This window comes from Lepisosteus platostomus, chromosome 3 (genome assembly GCF_059453375.1).
Source record: "Lepisosteus platostomus isolate fLepPlt1 chromosome 3, fLepPlt1.hap1, whole genome shotgun sequence".
In the NCBI taxonomy this organism is placed as follows: Eukaryota; Metazoa; Chordata; class Actinopteri; order Semionotiformes; family Lepisosteidae; genus Lepisosteus; species Lepisosteus platostomus.
In genome coordinates this window covers 12658976-12679307 of record NC_142613.1, presented here as the reverse complement: position 1 = coordinate 12679307, position 20332 = coordinate 12658976, and the positions used below count along the sequence as shown (strand labels likewise).

General features: G+C 46.2%; 2 protein-coding genes across 9 annotated transcripts; both read right to left on the bottom strand.

Moving 5' to 3' along the window:
• Positions 1 to 2158: 2158 nt before the first annotated feature.
• On the bottom strand, positions 2159 to 18307 carry LOC148674425 (ras-related protein rab7-like). 3 transcript variants are annotated; one of them, XM_088624520.1, is made up of 6 exons: positions 18176 to 18307; positions 4923 to 5093; positions 4692 to 4818; positions 4287 to 4505; positions 3832 to 3960; positions 2159 to 3197 (listed from the first exon to the last, which is right to left on the bottom strand). In XM_088624520.1, the coding sequence occupies exons 2-6, from the start codon at positions 4973 to 4975 to the stop codon at positions 3105 to 3107; spliced, it is 621 nt and encodes a 206-aa protein (XP_088480646.1). In that variant the 5' UTR covers positions 4976 to 5093; positions 18176 to 18307; the 3' UTR covers positions 2159 to 3104. The 3 variants fall into 3 exon arrangements, with proteins under 3 accessions (XP_088480646.1, XP_088480645.1, XP_088480644.1); XM_088624519.1 differs by having other exon boundaries at positions 4923 to 5114; positions 18176 to 18286; XM_088624518.1 differs by lacking the exon at positions 18176 to 18307 and adding an exon at positions 18067 to 18175 and having other exon boundaries at positions 4923 to 5114.
• LOC148674424 (ras-related protein Rab-7a-like) lies at positions 15288 to 18316 on the bottom strand. 6 transcript variants are annotated; one of them, XM_088624501.1, is made up of 6 exons: positions 18176 to 18316; positions 17439 to 17630; positions 17208 to 17334; positions 16803 to 17021; positions 16333 to 16479; positions 15288 to 15716 (listed from the first exon to the last, which is right to left on the bottom strand). In XM_088624501.1, the coding sequence occupies exons 2-6, from the start codon at positions 17489 to 17491 to the stop codon at positions 15624 to 15626; spliced, it is 639 nt and encodes a 212-aa protein (XP_088480627.1). In that variant the 5' UTR covers positions 17492 to 17630; positions 18176 to 18316; the 3' UTR covers positions 15288 to 15623. The 6 variants fall into 6 exon arrangements, with proteins under 6 accessions (XP_088480627.1, XP_088480633.1, XP_088480632.1 ...); XM_088624507.1 differs by having other exon boundaries at positions 16351 to 16479; XM_088624506.1 differs by having other exon boundaries at positions 17439 to 17492; positions 18176 to 18313.
• Positions 18317 to 20332: the final 2016 nt, after the last annotated feature.

The window sequence follows — 20332 nt, the reverse complement described above, 5'->3', positions numbered from 1 at the left end:
TGCACACACACTCTTGTGTTCACTGGGTACAATCATCAGATCAGACTGTCCCACCTCCAGCTATAGGAGAGCCATGTTCTCTGTTGATATTAGCCTGGAAACCTTGAGAGAGTCTCATGGCTTTGGCTGTTTGGGTATAGGGCTCTTTTATTTCATGTGAACCTATTCCCCTAGTGAAATCTTTGATTTTGGAACTGATGGCTGATACTGTGTGGTTTTGATCTTGATCCTTGATCCTACATGTTTCCGATTATGCTAAAAAAGGATTAAACATGTTTTTATTCTCTGTTATTCATGGAATGTATGTGTACTGTCAGAAAAGCAGGACAAATAGAGTTAAATCCATCCTTCTGCCATGTCTGCTGATTTGCAAGGTGACTCCTGACAGAAGCAAGATCTCCCCGTTCATGAAACAACAAAAAAGCTACAAATGAATCCATCTGGGCCATTTTATTTATTTGGCTGCAAACACATTGATTGAAGTATCTCATTCTGGTGTTTCTGGACGGATCCTGGGATATGCACTCAACAGCATGGGCTTGCTCCAGACTCCCACAACTCTTTGTGTCAAATAAGGCCTCTCGAGCTCCCTTTAATTTCCATTTCTATCCCCTAACCTGTGCTTGTTTTAAAGTCCTTAAGTGTCCCAGGATCACTTTGTAAATAACCCCCCAAGATTTTGAAGATGTCTTTTCTAAGAAGATTTTCTCATTTTTTAAACAAAGTGCAACAGTATCAGTACATGAACATCGACAGTAAAGAGGAACCCAGTACTCAGATAGAATAGGAGACAGTGAAAGAGTTACAGAAGGATGTGCTCCCAGACCACAGTGAAGTTCTGGATTGAGACCTCTGGAAGTATACCCCTTTTCAAGTCTCAGGAATGAGATCCTTGCTCTGAGGGGCAGCATGGTGACATGACACTTAGCTTTTGGTGCCCCCCCCACCACCACCACAGATCATAGGTCCAGGGTTCAATTCTGGTCTGAGGTGCTTCTGGGTGGAGTTTGGATGCCCTCCTAATTGTTGTGTGACCTAAGGCTTGGTTTTACAGGGATCTCTGAATTGCTCCTTGTACACCTGTGCTCACTGTGGACTTATGCCCATTGTCTGCAAGGTAAGGCTCTGCCCCTCTGTGGCCCTGTATTGGGCTACGCAGTTACTGAAAATAGATGTGGATCTTCCTGACTCATTCATTGAGAAAACGGGGCTGCAGATTGTTCATTTTAGTTCCACTAAGCATAATGTTGAGACAGGCTGAAAAGGCAAGAACCAAACATGACAGAGAAAACATCGTGGAAGCCAAACTGTCTGTTGAAAAATGGCTTAATTTTCACCAAGTGACCTGATAAACAAAACTGACAATCCTCCCAGTGTCCACCGACACCCACTCCACACTCTGACTCTCCTCCCAGTTCCATACACTGCATCTGTCTGCAACAGGTTTCATCACCTGACGTAAGAAGAGCGACACAGTGACACAGTGGTTAGCATTGCTGCCTCACAGCACTGGGGAACTATATGCATGGAATTTGTGTTTGCACCAGAACAAACAGCAGGGAGCCAGGTGAGGGACACAGTGGACAGTCTGTACTGCCCTCAGAGAGACAGCGTCGTATACTGCTCTCTGACTCCCAGCAGGCAGGCAGGCAGCCTGGCGCATCACAGAGCAGGACTCCCAACCTGCTGTCCTGACACAAGGAGTGGCAGGGGAAGATTCTGGAGCTCAGCTCTGCTCAGACTGGGGCCAGTGTCCCATGGAGATAGAGTATAGGACTGAGAACCCTGGAAATCCACAATTAACACTACTGGCACACCGTGCAGAGACAGGGATACTTGAACAGTGAGTTCTGAGAAAGGAGCACGTAGCATACAACAGCAGCAGGGCCTGTATGAGATGGTGAATCCTGACAGCACTGCTCTCTCTGAAGCACAGGGGCAGAATCACCCCAGAACCAGACCCTGACTGCAAACTGCATTCGGCCCAGAGTTCTGAAATGGGTCAATAGATATAGATGGTTCCTGCATAATCTCTTCCATTGCCTCACTCTAAATGCCTTGTTGTCTCTCTCTGCAAGGTGAAACATATACGATGCATTGCAGAAGTGTGAGTAGAATTCCCACACATTAAAGTACAGTTCCTCTCTCATTCAGAAAGTCAGTTGCTAGCATGGACCATTTTATTTTGACAGTGCTAAACAAAATGTTAAAACACACATATACATTGCAGTGTTACTGCTTTAAAAAGTCATAACCAGGCTCCTCTGTGTACACTGCATGTGTTCAGTCCAGGTTCTGGGGAGCTCCAATCTAAGTTTTAATAGGTCACCCTTGATCATCAAATAACAAAGAAGTGATCATTTTATCAAGTCGCTTCCTCAGTTCAAGTGGTCAGTTTGTATCCTAGAAGCCTGTAAAGGGATCATATTTTTATTGACAAAGATTTCAAAATGAGTTAATCAGACAATTACTTTGCTTACATGGTGATTACGTGTGACCTACAGGTCCATCCAGAAGGTGGCTCTCCTGGACAAAGGACTGACATCGGCTGGGATACACAGCAAGGTCCAAGCCTTCTTAATGGAAGGGCCGATCTTTGTCCTAATCCAGTAATTACACTCTAAATTTACAGTTGCAGCTCTTATAAGCATTTTTCCATTTTCTGAATCAAAGGACAAGTGGAATATTGCATGAGGATGGAGTAAATGTGTTTTCCTTAAACTGTTCCGGGGTTTCTTGCTGTGTCCTGCAATGAGTGACTTCACTGTCCAGCATGTGTCTCCAGTCTGGATGTTGACAGCCAGAGTGTACAGAGAAGTGATGGCTTTCCACCTGTGTGACTGCTTCTTCTTCCCTTTTCATCCAAATTCAAATTCAAAGAGCTTTATTGGCAAGATCGATGAATCACGGTGCTGTCAAAGCAGGAAGGGAAACGCTACACTGGCCTGCCAGCTCTATGGAGTTTCCTCCCCCTCCACCGGTAGGACTGGAAGCTGAAGGAATTCTGGGACTGGACCTGTTATATTGCAGCAGACAGTGCTGCCCCTCTTTCAGCTCTCTGGTCTCTGTCCACTCCCCCCTGCTCTCCTCCCTCAAGCCCTCTCTCAGCAGTTGCAGCCCCTGCTGGGGGTGGGCTCCTGTCTGTCCCTCAGGGTGATCGTCTCAGAGATGTCACTGAAAATCTCCACTTTGGCTTCCTGGAAGACAAAAGATCACATCAGCAGCAGCAGTAGTAGTATTTACACTAGAGTTCATTAAATTCCATGAGATAATAACTTGTTTTCAGCAGTGAATAGAAAAGATATACAGTAGATAAAAAATCACAATTATTACATAAAAATAGAAATTTTAGGGAGACAGCCTGGGTATTCATCAATACTTTTATTTATTAACAAAAAGGTAAACACCCATGATACCCATCCTGCTGACAGGTGACTGATCCTGGAAGATCAAAGTGGTCAGTAACCATGGAAACCCAGCAGGGACGATTGGTCAAGAGAATCCAGAAACAGGCAGGATAGGTGAGGCTGGACAGTCCGCTGCTGCAGGTCAGTCTCACTGCCTTTCTGTCAGCTAGATCGCTAGTTTTTCAGCCTGCGTATCTGTTGGTCTGACTGCAGTATTTTTTAAAGAGGGTTGTCAATCTTTGGGGTCTTCCGTTTACATCACATTGGCATATGTCTGAAATGTAAAGACTGAGTATAACATGCTCAGTATCCCATCCACCTGCCCAGATGTGTGACTTAACCTGCACAGGTGTCTGTCTGAATCTAACCAGGAGTGTGAATTAACCAGTAGAGGTTTGGATTGAACCTGCCCAGGGGAGCACACCTGTTTGAGTGCGTTGCGAGCGATAGTCTGGAAGGCCTGGTGTACGTTGATATTCTCCTTGGTGCTGGTCTCGAAGTACAGGATGTTGTTCTTCATCAGACACCAGGCCTGCGCACTTTTCGTCGTTACCTACTCAAGACAGAGATACTGCATCACTGCTCAGATTATCACACTGTCAGCCTACACTCAGAGCCCACGACACTCTGGAAACCTACACTTACTGGCTCGCTCCTCTTTACTATACACAGTGCCACGGGTGAAGAATAATTTAGCTGAAGCTTTCCAGTCCTGTTGTTGAAGCTGAAGTACAAAGACAGTCTCTTTGAAGAAATATCTCTATGGGTTTCATGCACTGATCAGCAAACTGCAATGAGTCCAGTAGCCCCCTTGTCTTCTTTAACCCTTTGTATGTCTGAGATCAGAGACACTCTGAGTTTTGAGAGCTCAGGGCTGACCTGTCTGTTTTCCAGGTCGATCTTATTGCCCAGAACGACGAAGGGGAAGTTCTCAGGGTCTCGGGGACTGGCCTCGATCAGGAACTCATCCCGCAAGCTGTCCAGTTTCTTGAAGCTCTCGGGCTGCGTGACATCGAACACCAGAATGCAGCTGTCCGCTCCTCGGTAAAACCCCGCCACCAGGGATAAGAATCGCTCCTGTCCTACTGTGTCCCAGATCTGCAGCACAGCCCAAAGCACAAGAGCTCACAGCAGGCAGACATTAAACCCGAGCAGACAAACACTCAGCAGGTACTGTCACAAACTGACGGAGGTCAAGCACACAGCTGGACAGAGAGATACACTGCCTGCATGATGACTGACACACACAGGGACAAGACACATAAAGACAGCTGGACAACTGACCTGTAGAATCACAAGTTGATCATCCACTATGACCTCCTTGGTGAGGAAGTCAGTACCGATGGTGGCCTTGTACGGGCTACTGAAGTTCTTGTTGACATACTGGTTCATCAGAGAGGTCTTCCCCACCCTGCAAGCACACACAGACACCAGCAGGGAGAGGAAGAGTGAGTGAGCACTAGCCTGGAGTTTGTGTGACGTGCAGAGTGTACTATTGTCGTGTCCTCTCTTCACCCTGAGCTGCCCAGCAGTATCACCTTCAACAGAATCTTCTTACGAGACGCCATCCTGGACCAGCAGAGAGAGACAGAGTGAGGGGGAAGAGTGGGAAAGAGGGAGAATCAGACTGAAAACAGCACGATGAGGGAGGAGAGGGTGAGCATGAGAATGAGAGAGAGACGGAAACTGAGAGAGGGAGGATAAGAACTAGGAAAGGAGAATGAGAGGAGAGAAAAAAAGGGGAAAGGAGAGTGAGGGGGAGGGAGAATGAGAGATGGAGGGAAGAGAGAGAGTTGCAAAATTGAAAGAATAATTAATGTCTAATTTTCGTAACCATATTCTGTTGTTACAACATCTTTACAATTTAGCATTTGTCTGTAGAATGATCACTGAGGCAACACTATTGTATAATCGAATGTAAACAGGTTGACAGCATAGACAAGGACCCAAAAAGCCCTGTCATACCAAACAGCTCTCGATTGACTAAAACTGTGAGTTCAGTACAGAAAAATAAACAGGGATCTCATTATTTCTAAAATCAAAAAATGTTAACTCTTCCCGTATTTCTGCTGAGGTGATGAATGTACGTTTGTTTCTTTTGGAATGTAAACGAACAAGTCACCTTCAGTACAACACAGAAAGAAACAGAAAGAAAAACATATTCTTTGGTATGGTCCTGCTTATTCAATGATTGAAGTCCAACAGAGCATTGTAGAGCCATGTCTGACAAGCAGACAGGTAGATACAAATTATGGGAATGAATATTAATGAGCTTTTACCAGTTAACTTGGGCTTTGACCCATTCACTGCTAACCTTGAGTTTATTTAAGCAAAAGGTGAAATTAGAGGTGTCTTTAGAGTCTGCTCCTCAGCATTGTGTAGTGGCAAGAGCTAATTAGTGTTTCTTCTCAAAAATCATTGAAACCATCATAACACTGAAAAATGCTTCTTGTAAAATAGATTGATACATGATCAAGTGGCATTACTCTAGCAATACGTGGCAGGATAGGGTCCTTAATTAGACCCATCTGGGTTGCAGCATGAGGCCTCTATTGTTACTGATTGATCAGCGTGACATTGCACACACACTCTTGTGTTCACTGGGTACAATCATCAGATCAGACTGTCCCACCTCTAGCTATAGGAGAGCCATGTTCTCTGTTGATATTAGCCTGGAAACCTTGAGAGAGTCTCATGGCTTTGGTTGTTTGGATATAGGGCTTTTTTATTACAGGTGAACCTATTCCCCTAGTGAAATCTTTGATTTTGGAACTGATGGCTGATACTGTGTGGTTTTGATCTTGATCCTGGATCCTACATGTTTCCGATTATGCTCAAAAAGGGTTAAACACGTTTTTATTCTCTGTTATTCATGGAATGTATATGTACTGTCAGAAAAGCAGGGCAAATGGAGTTAAATCCATCCTTCTGCCATGTCTGCTGATTTGCAAGGTGACTCCTGACAGAAGCAAGATCTCCCCCTGTTCATGAAACAACAAAAAAGCTACAAATGAATCCATCTGGGCCATTTTATTTATTTGGCTGCAAACACATTTATTGAATTATCTCATTCTGGTGTTTCTGGACGGATCCTGGGATATGCAGTCAACAGCATGGGCTTGCTCCAGACTCCCACAACTCTTTGTGTCAAATAAGGCGTCTCGAGCTCCCTTTAATTTCCATTTCTATCCCCTAACCTGTGCTTGTTTTAAAGTCCTTAAGTGTCCCAGGATCACTTTGTAAACAACCCCCCAAGATGTTGAAGATGTCTTTTCTAAGAAGATTTTCTCATTTTTTAAACAAAGTGCAACAGTATCAGTACATGAACATCGACAGTAAAGAGGAACCCAGTACTCAGATAGAATAGGAGACAGTGAAAGAGTTACAGAAGGATGTGCTGCCAGACCACAGTGAAGTTCTGGATTGAGACCTCTGGAAGTATACCCCTTTTCAAGTCTCAGGAATGAGATCCTTGCTCTGAGGGGCAGCATGGTGACATGACACTTAGCTTTTGGTGCCCCCCCCACCACCACCACAGATCATAGGTCCAGGGTTCAATTCTGGTCTGAGGTGCTTCTGGGTGGAGTTTGGATGCCCTCCTAATTGTTGTGTGACCTAAGGCTTGGTTTTACAGGGATCTCTGAATTGCTCCTTGTACACCTGTGCTCACTGTGGACTTATGCCCATTGTCTGCAAGGTAAGGCTCTGCCCCTCTGTGGCCCTGTATTGGGCTACGCAGTTACTGAAAATAGATGTGGATCTTCCTGACTCATTCATTGAGAAAACGGAGCTGCAGATTGTTCATTTTAGTTCCACTAAGCATAATGTTGAGACAGGCTGAAAAGGCAAGAACCAAACATGACAGAGAAAACATCGTGGAAGCCAAACTGTCTGTTGAAAAATGGCTTAATTTTCACCAAGTGACCTGATTAACAAGACCGACAATCCTCCCAGTGTCCACCGACACCCACTCCACACTCTGACTCTCCTCCCAGTTCCATACACTGCATCTGTCTGCAACAGGTTTCATCACCTGACGTAAGAAGAGCGACACAGTGACACAGTGGTTAGCATTGCTGCCTCACAGCACTGGGGAACTATATGCATGGACTTTGTGTTTGCACCAGAACAAACAGCAGGGAGCCAGGTGAGGGACACAGTGGACAGTCTGTACTGCCCTCAGAGAGACAGCGTCGTATACTGCTCTCTGACTCCCAGCAGGCAGGCAGGCAGCCTGGCACATCACAGAGCAGGACTCACAACCTGCTGTCCTGACACAGGGAGCGGCAGGGGAAGATTCTGGAGCTCAGCTCTGCTCAGACTGGGGCCAGTGTCCCATGGAGATACAGTATAGGACTGAGAACCCTGGAAATCCAAAATTACCACTACTGGCACACCGTGCAGAGACAGGGATACTTGAACAGTGAGTTCTGAGAAAGGAGCAAGTAGCATACAACAGCAGCAGGGCCTGTATGAGATGGTGAATCCTCAAAGCACTGCTCTCTCTGAAGCACAGGGGCAGAATCACCCCAGGACCAGACCCTGACTGCAAACTGCATTCGGCCCAGAGTTCTGAAATGGGTTGTAGCGGCGAGGCTTAATAATAAGAAAGAATTAAGTGTTCTGAGCCTTCCCAAAAGAGGCCCCATCTCACCCTCCATCTCTGTGGTGCAGCCACAGAGAAAGAATTCATGCAAGCTGATTTAAGATGTTTTCTTGTGATAAGAAACCAGCTCCCAAAGGGGGATGCACTTAGCTAAGCCTGGCTATCATGATCAATGGTCACCCATTGGCGCCTATCTGTCTAGGGAGTGCCAGTTGGACATCTGGACTGCATTACTAAGTGTCAGGACTAAGTGACTCATATCTCACCCTGATCAACCAATCAGGGACTGGTAGGGCCGAGTAACCCACGTGGGACTCTGATGCCCATGGAACTTTCAGCCAATCAATGAGCTGAAGTTCCTCCAGGTAAAAACAGGCAACACAGAGAGCCTGAGAGATTCAGAAAGAGAGATTCAGATTCAGATTCAGATTCAACAAGATTCTGTGAGAATTCCAGGGCAGGACGGCCCAGGAGCAGAAGGCTCCCAAGGGCAGGACATTCTCGCAGCGCGCCTCCTGACCATCCTGAGACTCAGCCCGGACAACCACGGAACGGCCAGTGTGTCCGAGTGCCAGAACTTTCCTTTGTTCTAAGAGTCTAGAGTGGAGGTTGCCAGAGAGTAACCAGCAGCAGGCCTCCTGAACAGGTCGGAACTGTGGACAGCTGAATCACTATTCAGAACTAGCTCTTCATCATAAACGAACTGGTCCTCTTCCTGACTTGCTGGGACCCACAGTCATCTTTTCTCCTGTGCACAAACTTTGCTAGTTAAAGCCAACAGTGAGCATCAGCAGCGCACCGTCGCAAGCCGCACAGCACAGCCTGGCACCGAGCCAGAGAGCGCGGATTGGACAGCAACAGCCTGCAACTGTTTCTTTGTGCCCGCAGGAGATCTGAATCCCCAGAGATTGGATGAGTATTCAACTTCAATGCATTACAGCTCGAGAATTCAATTGTTATCCCAACCAGTTGATATCAATTTAATTCCTAAGAGTTATGTACTTGTTTGAGTATCTAATGTAGAAGTTGTAACCAAGTTCACTTTACGAAACGGTCTTAATGAATGATATACTGAACGTATGTCCTCTTGATGTGTAACACTTTGTAACTGATTGAATATATATCTTTTGTATTCTGATAACCCTCTCGATAAGATCTGTTAGGTTTATATGCATATTCTATGTATTAATAAATGTATCCTCGTGTATTAGTACCTGTGTGTGCGCGTTGTTTGAGTTATGTCGCATGGTTGGATTCTAAAGCCATCAAAAGAATCAACTTTGTGATTTACTGCTACAATTAATAATTGTCTCAGTAAATGCCCAAACCCTACAGAACTGGTGCCTTCAGAGAGCCACTATGATTACATATTTGGCGTCCCTGAAACGGCTATGAATCACTACATTTATTTGGCGTCCCTGGGTGGGCATAATCTACATTATTTGGCGTCCCTGGCACGGGCGTGGCAAGACTGAAATGAGTCAACCAAGCGAATAATTCATATAAAACGCCGCGGGTTTCATACACGACAATACAGTGTGCTGAAAGCCGAAAGGAAAAAAAGTTCCCCTTGCTCTTTAAGCAGTGCTTGATTGTTTTGTGATCTTTTGCGATCTACCAGGTTGATTGCATACTTGATCTTGTGGTTTTCTGTGGTAAAACTGTAATTTCGTACTTAAAAGTAATACTCTTTAAGTTTAACGATGGTTGCTAAAAGGTCTGAATTCGAGTCGCTATTAAGCACTCTCTCTAGCAGCGACAGGTCTGACCACGATCTCTTCCATATCTCCGTCAGCGGAGAAGCTAGAAGGATAAATCTCCATTCTCTGAGAGAGCTAGCGAAGGACATAGAGAGATTTGACCCGGCAGTGTCAGAGAATAATATCGAGAGTTATATTCAGGACCTCAGGTATAACCTGCAGTACCTGCCAAACGCCACAGAACAGGAGAAAGTGTTTCTGGTCAGGAAAACTACCAGCAGAGCTGTACATGAGTGGATGGCTAGGCAGATGAAAGAAGTCTGTAATGACTTTGAGCAGCTTTGTCAAGCACTTATCGAAGAATACAGTGCGTTTATTGACCCGACTGCTGCGATAGCCGCCGCTCTTAACATTAAGCACGAGAGAGCAGAGTCCCCTCGCGAATATTACGAGAGACTTAGACGAACTTATTTTGCAGGGCGAAATGATGAGGGTTGCGAAGAGAACACACATTTCAAGGGTTTATTCATTGCGAATCTCCACCCGTCAGTCAGAAAGATGATCTTAATGCATATAGATGCACAGACCATGAAAATGACTGATATTAAGAGATTCGTGCAGAAAGCCTGGGAGTATGATGTCCAAAGTCGCTCTGAGCAAAAAGCTGCTAAAGCGACTGTGTTCGCCGTCAGAGCCAGCAGGGTTAATTCCCTCCTGCTCGAAGGAGCACAGGCTCCTGAGCTGGCTAAGCCCCGTTCCAAAGCAGGCACACAGGACCGCACCCAGCGTCCTAAGTGCCATGAGAACACCGGGGGAGGGAAAGGGCTAGAAAAGGCTGAACAAAAGGATTCAGTAGCCGCCCGCCTGGCCAGGCTTGAACAAGCTTTATTAGGACAGGGACAACCGTTCCCCAAGGCTGCCGGAAGCGTGAATGAGCTGATACTCTCCACTGGAGGAGGCGGAGACCCGCCCCCTCTCCCTCCCTCAGTCTATCTGATTGAGCGGAAGGGTTCCTGCCTGGATAAGGTCAGCCACTCCCAAGTGAGTGCTGACTCCACCCCTGAAGTCACAGAGCAGGCAGTAAAACACAGAGGAAAAGCAAGAAGCTTTTACCTCAAGGCTGCCATGGGAGATGTCTTACCTAGTGAGACACTGATTGACACTGAGGTTGAAAGGTGTTTGATGTCACACGGCAAGCTCAAACGGGTAGAAAAAGAAAAGGGCATGCGACTCAGAGAGGAACCTTTGGTGGATCACCAGAAAGGCAAGGTGTGGAAACAGGTCAAGGCTCCTAAGCCTTCTGTACAGAAGGAAAGGGGGGCCAAGAGGCAGACTGTGCTCACACAGTGCCCACCGAACACAGAAGCCTATGCGGAGATTCCTTCTGTTCCCTCTGGACAAGAAATAAAAATATTTCCTTGTTCCCCGGATATACAGGGAAGTCGTGTCCCGGCTGAGGTCACAACAGCCTCCATGCCACAGGAGCGGTGCTCCAAGCAGCCGCCTGATCCACCAGGTAAAGCACACACCTTTTACGTCCCTAAAGAGGAGCAGATCTCCCCACCTGGCGATGAAAAGGAGCTTTCCCTGTGCACCCTGGCACCCAAGAGGGGTCAGGACCACCACCCTGCAGTGGTGGAAGGGATCCAGATGGCAGGAGAGCAGGTTGGTGATGAAGCCCTCACCCTTAGCCCTGAGAGGTCCTCTATTAGTGAGGATCTGCTTGAGCAGCTGTCACAGGGCCACCGCCAGGTGCCCCTAGTGCAACATTCACAGGTTAGACAGGAGGTCCAGCTGGACGCTGAGACTACTGCGCTGTGGACACACCTGATCCCAGATGCCGATTCCCTCTGCTTTGACCCAGGGAACCTGCAGTCAGGTAACATTATTTCTCACGACTACCAGGTAGTGAGTGAGACTGACCTGATTGTTCCTGCCTCAACGGCAGGGTTTCCAACACACCCAGTCCCCCAGAAGGGACAGGGAATGAAAGCCGAGCCGGTTTTCTTACAGCCACCAGCTCAGTCTGTCAGTCTGAGTCTGACCAACAGTGGTTCAGCCAGACTGGAGCTGGATGGTCAAGTCACCCGCCTGCCAGTGCAGGACATCGCAAAGAGAGGTGTCAGAATCCCCGCCTGCACTGACATGGGCCTGGTGAGTGATAGTAAGTTCAAAGACAGTGAACTAGCTATCCCAGTGCTGGGGCAGCTCCCTGAACCCCTAGCGAGGGAAGGGGGGAGCGAGCAGGTGTCCTACACCTACCCCCAGCAAACGATTGGAAACATGCCGATAGAGGGATTCCTCAATCAGGAAGTGTGCAGGGTGGACCTGAACAGTGAGAATAGGATAACAATCCCAGATCACTCAGGTGCTCCAGATGACCACTCAGCCGAGGGTCAGGCATGCTCCACCACTGCACCACCCCCTGCAGGGTTCCTAGAGCACAGGCATGAACAAATCGAAAAAGCAAATGCCCTGGAAAAGGAGGAGCAGCATCAGCAGCTGCGTCAGATCTCCCCAGATTTCCAGGATGTTGGTGCCCAAGATGCCACATGGCATACTGAGAAAGACACCATGAACACGCTGCACCAGCTTAGAAAGGCAACAGTCACTCAGAAGGAGATGACTGGGATCAGCCACCCGAAAAGACTTTTGGGAGGACTGATTGCTGCCGCCACTGTTGCACGTTTGCTTTTTCTGGTAGGTTTGTGTGCTACTGGCACTCTCACCCTGACTGCCCCAAGAAGGCAGGTGTCAGAGAGGCCAGAGGGTAGTGACAGACTGTATCGACAGCAGCAAAAGTTGGAAAGCTTAGGGAAAACCCTACAGGCAACTTCCTATGCAACAGGGTTAAACCTTATTCCCCAAACAGTGGACATGATTGTTGGTGTTATACAGTGGGTTTATGCTTGTGTGCAACAGGCCAGAATGTTGACACAAGACCTGTTAAGGGAGTTTAGTGCCACTGTGGCCAGTCTAGCCATGGCACAATTCCCAACCCACTTGATTCCACTCTTCTCAGTAGAGGAGTATGTGACATTAACCCCATCGCTCATAGCTCACCCAGAAGGCAATCCAAGATTGAATTCGGTTCCAAGTCTTGAGATGGGTATGGCTACCAAAGCTATCCATTGGCTGTGTCTAAACGATTCACCAATGAAGGGTGTAAAGCTACTAACGAGCAGAGGGAGGTTAATGGACCCCATGAAGAGCAGGTGGGAAGTAAATGGCTGGTCAACACACCACATTTAACTGACACTATGACTTGTGACGGGCATGATACAGCTACCGCAATGCAGCTACCTAATCAAACAGTTTTCCTGTAAGTTCCCGAGGAGGCCATAGTACAGCATGGTAACTTAACACTGTACGGTCTGGAACCAGACGATATAAGACCAAACTTGAGGTCTTGGATGCTTTCAGGTGCCACACTATTGAATTGGATAGAAATCCAAGAAACAGTAAGCCCTGAAGAGGTACAGGTAGTTAGTTTGCTTTAATGGAACAAACCTCCAAACCACCCTAGCAGATACCCAACACAGGTGTTGTGGTTTATCGGGGGCTGGGAACAGGAACTGTTGTTATTGTAACACTACTGCCAGGTAGCTGGATCATGACTGACAGTGTACTCTGAATGATGTACTCTCACATCAAGATGTACTCTGGGTAGCATGAATGAGTCAAAGGTAGCATGCCAAAAGAAAGGAAGTTACTTCTTCCCAAATATCTACTACAGAGGTATCAGATATTGACAGTGAACTTCCTGATGTGTAATTCCTAGACTTAGATAATGTCTCCTACCGTGTTTATACATACTCCAGATGTTATTCATCCTGTTTGTATCCAATGCTGGTTCCGGTATGAATTCTCGAGGAGTAATGTGGACATTTAAGATTAATGTTCTAATGGCAAGGGACATCACTTAACTCTGTTTTGTTTTGAAGGCAACAATGCCTCAGGACCTCGTGACCTTCAAAAAGGGGGGATATGTAGCGGCGAGGCTTAATAATAAGAAAGAATTAAGTGTTCTGAGCCTTCCCAAAAGAGGCCCCATCTCACCCTCCATCTCTGTGGTGCAGCCACAGAGAAAGAATTCATGCAAGCTGATTTAAGATGTTTTCTTGTGATAAGAAACCAGCTCCCAAAGGGGGATGCACTTAGCTAAGCCTGGCTATCATGATCAATGGTCACCCATTGGCGCCTATCTGTCTAGGGAGTGCCAGTTGGACATCTGGACTGCATTACTAAGTGTCAGGACTAAGTGACTCATATCTCACCCTGATCAACCAATCAGGGACTGGTAGGGCCGAGTAACCCACGTGGGACTCTGATGCCCATGGAACTTTCAGCCAATCAATGAGCTGAAGTTCCTCCAGGTAAAAACAGGCAACACAGAGAGCCTGAGAGATTCAGAAAGAGAGATTCAGATTCAGATTCAGATTCAACAAGATTCTGTGAGAATTCCAGGGCAGGACGGCCCAGGAGCAGAAGGCTCCCAAGGGCAGGACATTCTCGCAGCGCGCCTCCTGACCATCCTGAGACTCAGCCCGGACAACCACGGAACGGCCAGTGTGTCCGAGTGCCAGAACTTTCCTTTGTTCTAAGAGTCTAGAGTGGAGGTTGCCAGAGAGTAACCAGCAGCAGGCCTCCTGAACAGGTCGGAACTGTGGACAGCTGAATCACTATTCAGAACTAGCTCTTCATCATAAACGAACTGGTCCTCTTCCTGACTTGCTGGGACCCACAGTCATCTTTTCTCCTGTGCACAAACTTTGCTAGTTAAAGCCAACAGTGAGCATCAGCAGCGCACCGTCGCAAGCCGCACAGCACAGCCTGGCACCGAGCCAGAGAGCGCGGATTGGACAGCAACAGCCTGCAACTGTTTCTTTGTGCCCGCAGGAGATCTGAATCCCCAGAGATTGGATGAGTATTCAACTTCAATGCATTACAGCTCGAGAATTCAATTGTTATCCCAACCAGTTGATATCAATTTAATTCCTAAGAGTTATGTACTTGTTTGAGTATCTAATGTAGAAGTTGTAACCAAGTTCACTTTACGAAACGGTCTTAATGAATGATATACTGAACGTATGTCCTCTTGATGTGTAACACTTTGTAACTGATTGAATATATATCTTTTGTATTCTGATAACCCTCTCGATAAGATCTGTTAGGTTTATATGCATATTCTATGTATTAATAAATGTATCCTCGTGTATTAGTACCTGTGTGTGCGCGTTGTTTGAGTTATGTCGCATGGTTGGATTCTAAAGCCATCAAAAGAATCAACTTTGTGATTTACTGCTACAATTAATAATTGTCTCAGTAAATGCCCAAACCCTACAGAACTGGTGCCTTCAGAGAGCCACTATGATTACATATTTGGCGTCCCTGAAACGGCTATGAATCACTACAGGGTCAATACATATAGATGGGTCCTGTATAATCTCTTCCATTGCCTCACTCTAAATGCCTTGTTGTCTCTCTCTGCAAGGTGAAACATATACGATGCATTGCAGAAGTGTGAGTAGAATTCCCACACATTAAAGACGAGATCTTCTCTCATTCAGAAAGTCAGTTGCTAGCATGGACCATTTTATTTTGACAGTGCTAAACAAAATGTTAAAACACACATATACATTGCAGTGTTACTGCTTTAAAAAGTAATAACCAGGCTCCAAGAGCTTTTTTGGCAAGATCGATGAATCACGGTGCTGTCAAAGCAGGAAGGGAAACGCTACACTGGGCTGCCAGCCCTCTGCCAGGAGTTTCCTCCCCCTCCACCGGTAGGACTGGAAGCTGAAGGAATTCTGGGACTGGACCTGTTATTTTGCAGCAGACAGTGCTGCCCCTCTTTCAGCTCTCTGGTCTCTGTCCACTCCCCCCTGCTCTCCTCCCTCAAGCCCTCTCTCAGCAGTTGCAGCCCCTGCTGGAGGTGGGCTCCTGTCTGTCCCTCAGGGTGATCGTCTCAGAGATGTCACTGAAAATCTCCACTTCGGCTTCCTGGAAGACAAAAGATCACATCAGCAGCAGCAATAGTAGTATTTACACTAGAGTTCATTAAATCCCATGAGATAATAACTTGTGTTCAGCAGTGAATAGAAAAGATATACAGTAGATAAAAATTAACAATTATTACGTAAAAATAGAAGTTTCAGGGAGACAGCCTGGGTATTCATCAATACTTTTATTTATTAACAAAAAGATAAACACCCACGATACCCATCCTGCTGACAGGTGACTGATCCTGGAAGATCAAAGTGGTCAGTAACCATAGAAACCCAGCAAGGACGATTGGTCAAGAGTATCCAGAAACAGGCAGGATAGGTGAGGCTGGATAGTCCGCTGCTGCAGGTCAGTCTCACTGCCTTTCTGTCAACTAGATCGCTAGTCTTTCAGCCTGCGTATCTGTTGGTGTGACTGCAGTATTTTTTAAAGAGGGTTGTCAATCTGTGGGGTCTTCCGTTTACATCACATTGGCATATGTCTGAAATGTAAAGACTGAGTATAACATGCTCAGTATCCTATCCACCTGCCCAGATGTGTGACTTAACCTGTACAGGTGTGTGTCTGAATCTAACCAGGAGTGTGAATTAACCAGTAGAGGTTTGGATTGAACCTGCCCAGGGGAGCACACCTGTTTGAGCGCGTTGCAAGCGATAGTCTGGAAGGCCTGGTGTATGTTGATATTCTCCTTGGCGCTGGTCTCGAAGTACAGGATGTTGTTCTTCATCAGACACCAGGCCTGCGCGCTTTTCGTCGTTACCTACTCAAGACAGAGATACTGCATCACTTCTCAGATTATCAACACTGTCAGCCTACACACAGAGCCCATGACACTCTGGAAACCTACACTTGCGCGCTCCTCTTTACTATACACAGTGCCACGGGTGAAGAATAATGTAGCTGACGTTTTCCAGTCCTGTTGTTGAAGCTGACGTGCAAAGACAGTCTCTTTGAAGAAATATCTCTATGGGTTTCATGCACTGATCAGCAAACTGCAATGAGTCCAGTAGCCCCCTTGTCTTATTTAATCCTTCGTATGTCTGAGATCAGAGAAACTCTGAATTTTGAGAGCTCAGGGCTGACCTGTCTGTTTTCCAGGTCGATCTTATTGCCCAGAACGACGAAGGGGAAGTTCTCGGGGTCTCGGGGACTGGCCTCGATCAGGAACTCATCCCGCAAGCTGTCCAGTTTCTTGAAGCTCTCAGGCTGCGTGACGTCGAACACCAGAATGCAGCTGTCCGCTCCTCGGTAAAACCCCGCCACCAGGGACGAGAATCGCTCCTGTCCTACTGTGTCCCAGATCTGCAGCACAGCCCAAAGCACAAGAGCTCACAGCAGGCAGACATTAAACCCGAGCAGACAAACACTTAGCAGGTACTGTCACAAACTGACGGAGGACAAACACACAGCTGGACAGAGAAATACACTGCCTGCATGATGACTGACACACACAGGGACAAGACACATAAAGACAGCTGGACAACTGACCTGTAGGATCACAAGTTGATCATCCACTATGACCTCCTTGGTGAGGAAGTCAGCACCGATGGTGGCCTTGTACGGGCTACTGAAGTTCTTGTTGACATACTGGTTCATCAGAGAGGTCTTCCCCACCCTGCAAGCACACACAGACACCAGCAGGGAGAGGAAGAGTGAGTGAGCACTAGCCTGGAGTTTGTGCGACGTGCAGAGTGTACTATTGTCGTGTCCTCTCCTCACCCTGAGATGCCCAGCAGTATCACCTTCAACAGGATCTTCTTACGAGACGCCATCCTGGACCAGCAGAGAGAGACAGAGTGAGGGGGAAGAGTGGGAAAGAGGGAGAATCAGACTGAAAACAGCACGATGAGGGAGGAGAGGGTGAGCATGAGAACGAGAGAGAGACGGAAACTGAGAGAGGGAGGATAAGAACTAGGAAAGGAGAATGAGAGGAGAGAAAAAAAGAGGAAAGGAGAGTGAGGGGGAGAGAGAATGAGAGAGGGAGGGAAGAGAGAGAGACGCAAAATTGAAAGAATAATTAATGTCTCATTTTCGTATCCATATTCTGGTGTTACAACATCTTTACAATTTAGCATTTGTCTGTAGAATGATCGCTGAGGCAACACTATTGTATAATCGAATGAAAACAGGTTGACAGCATAGACAAGGAACCAAAAAGCCCTGTCATACCAAACAGCTCTCGATTGACTAAAACTGTGAGTTCAGTACAGAAAAATAAACAGGGATCTCATTATCTCTAAAATCAGACAACACAGACCTCTGCAGAAACATGAAATCTCTAGATTGTTAACCTGGATGAGAGCCACAGGATAAATCTCCAGAATGATCAACTGCTACATTTACCTACCGTCATCACTGTGGTTTGTATTGTTTTGTTGCAGGGATTGCAGTAAGTGTAGTGATCTTCTTGAGCCCCAAGGAGAATATTTAATCCAAAACCATGAACACAAACTCACCCTCACGATCTTAGCCTGTTTCCACACCTCTGGTGCAACATTGTCAGAAGAGGACAGTGTGTGAAGGCAAGTGGATTCTCTTGGTGTGGCTGTGCTGGGAGAAATATTGTATTTCTTACGATAGCAGTAGGGTTACAAAAAATGTTAGCTGTTCCCGTATTTCTGCTGAGGTGACGACTGTACGTTTGTTTCTTTTGGAATGTAAACGAACAAGTCACCTTCAGTACAACACAGAAAGAAACAGAAAGAAAAACATATTCTTTGGTATGGTCCTGCTTATCCAATGATTGTAGTTCAACAGAGCATTGTAGAGCCATGTCTGACAAGAAGACAGGTAGATACAAATTATGGGAATGAATATTAATGAGCTTTTACCAGTTAACTTGGGCTTGGACCCATTCACTGCTAACCTTGAGTTTATTTAAGCAAAAGGTGAAATTAGAGGTGTCTTTAGAGTCTGCTCCTCAGCATTGTGTAGTGGCAAGAGCTAATTAGTGTTTCTTCTCATAAATCATTGAAACCAACATAACACTGAAAACTGCTTCTTGTAATATAGATTGATACATGATCAAGTGGCATTACTCTAGCAATACGTAGCAGGATAGGGTCCTTAATTAGACGCATCTGGGTTGCAGCATGAGGCCTCCATTGTTACTGATTGATCAGCGTGACATTGCACACACACTCTTGTGTTCACTGGGTACAATCATCAGATCAGACTGTCCCACCCCCAGCTATAGGAGAGCCATGTTCTCTGTTGATATTAGCCTGGAAACCTTGAGAGAGTCTCATGGCTTTGGTTGTTTGGGTATAGGGCTCTTTTATTTCATGTGAACCTATTCCCCTAGTGAAATCTTTGATTTTGGAACTGATGGCTGATACTGGTGGTTTTGATCTTGATCCTTGATCCTACATGTTTCCGATTATGCTAAAAAAGGATTAAACATGTTTTTATTCTCTGTTATTCATGGAATGTATGTGTACTGTCAGAAAAGCAGGACAAATGGAGTTAAATCCATCCTTCTGCCATGTCTGCTGATATGCAAGGTGACTCCTGACAGAAGCAAGATCTCCCCCTGTTCATGAAACAACAAAAAAGTTACAAATGAATCCATCTGGGCCATTTTATTTATTTGGCTGCAAACACATTGATTGAAGTACCTCATTCTGGTGTTTCTGGACGGATCCTGGGATATGCACTCAACAGCATGGGCTTGCTCCAGACTCCCACAACTCTTTGTGTCAAATAAGGCGTCTCGAGCTCCCTTTAATTTCCATTTCTATCCCCTAACCTGTGCTTGTTTTAAAGTCCTTAAGTGTCCCAGGATCACTTTGTAAATAACCCCCCAAGATGTTGAAGATGTCTTTTCTAAGAAGATTTTCTCATTTTTTAAACAAAGTGCAACAGTATCAGTACATGAACATAGACAGTTAAGAGGAACCAAGTGCTCAGATAGAATAGGAGACAGTGAAAGAGTTACAGAAGGATGTGCTGCCAGACCACAGTGAAGTTCTGGATTGAGACCTCTGGAAGTATACACCTTTTCAAGTCTCAGGAATGAGATCCTTGCTCTGAGGGGTAACATGGTGACATGACACTTAGCTTTTGGTGCCGCCCCACCACCACCACAGATCATAGGTCCAGGGTTCAATTCTGGTCTGAGGTGCTTCTGGGTGGAGTTTGGATGCCCTCCTAATTGTTGTGTGACCTAAGGCTTGGTTTTACAGGGATCTCTGAATTGCTCCTTGTACACCTGTGCTCACTGTGGACTTATGCCCATTGTCTGCAAGGTAAGGCTCTGGCCCTGTATTGGGCTACGCAGTTACTGAAAATAGATGGGGATCTTCCTGACTCATTCATTGGGAAAACGGGGCTGCAGATTGTTCATTTTAGTTCCACTAAGCAAAATTCTGAGACAGGCTGAAAAGGCAAGAACCAAACATGAAAGGATAAACATCGTGGAAGCCAAACTGTCTGTTGAAAAATGGCTTAATTTTCACCAAGTGACCTGATAAACAAGACCGACAATCCTCCCAGTGTCCACCGACACCCACTCCACACTCTGACTCTCCTCCCAGTTCCATACACTGCATCTGTCTGCAACAGGTTTCATCACCTGACGTAAGAAGAGCGACACAGTGACACAGTGGTTAGCA

Excerpts from the sequence above, each read along its gene's own strand:
- LOC148674425 (XM_088624520.1), bottom strand. The coding sequence starts at position 4,975 with ATGGCGTCTCGTAAGAAGATTCTGTTGAAGGTGATACTGCTGGGCAGC. Across the intron at positions 4,819-4,922 it reads ATACTGCTGGGCAGCTCAGG|GGTGGGGAAGACCTCTCTGA; the intron begins GTGAAGAGAGGA and ends GTGTGCTTGCAG. Across the intron at positions 4,506-4,691 it reads ATCAACTTGTGATTCTACAG|ATCTGGGACACAGTAGGACA; the intron begins GTCAGTTGTCCA and ends GCTGTGCTGCAG.
- LOC148674424 (XM_088624501.1), bottom strand. The coding sequence starts at position 17,491 with ATGGCGTCTCGTAAGAAGATCCTGTTGAAGGTGATACTGCTGGGCATC. Across the intron at positions 17,022-17,207 it reads ATCAACTTGTGATCCTACAG|ATCTGGGACACAGTAGGACA; the intron begins GTCAGTTGTCCA and ends GCTGTGCTGCAG. Across the intron at positions 15,717-16,332 it reads AGGTGTGCTCCCCTGGGCAG|GAAGCCGAAGTGGAGATTTT; the intron begins GTTCAATCCAAA and ends TTTGTCTTCCAG.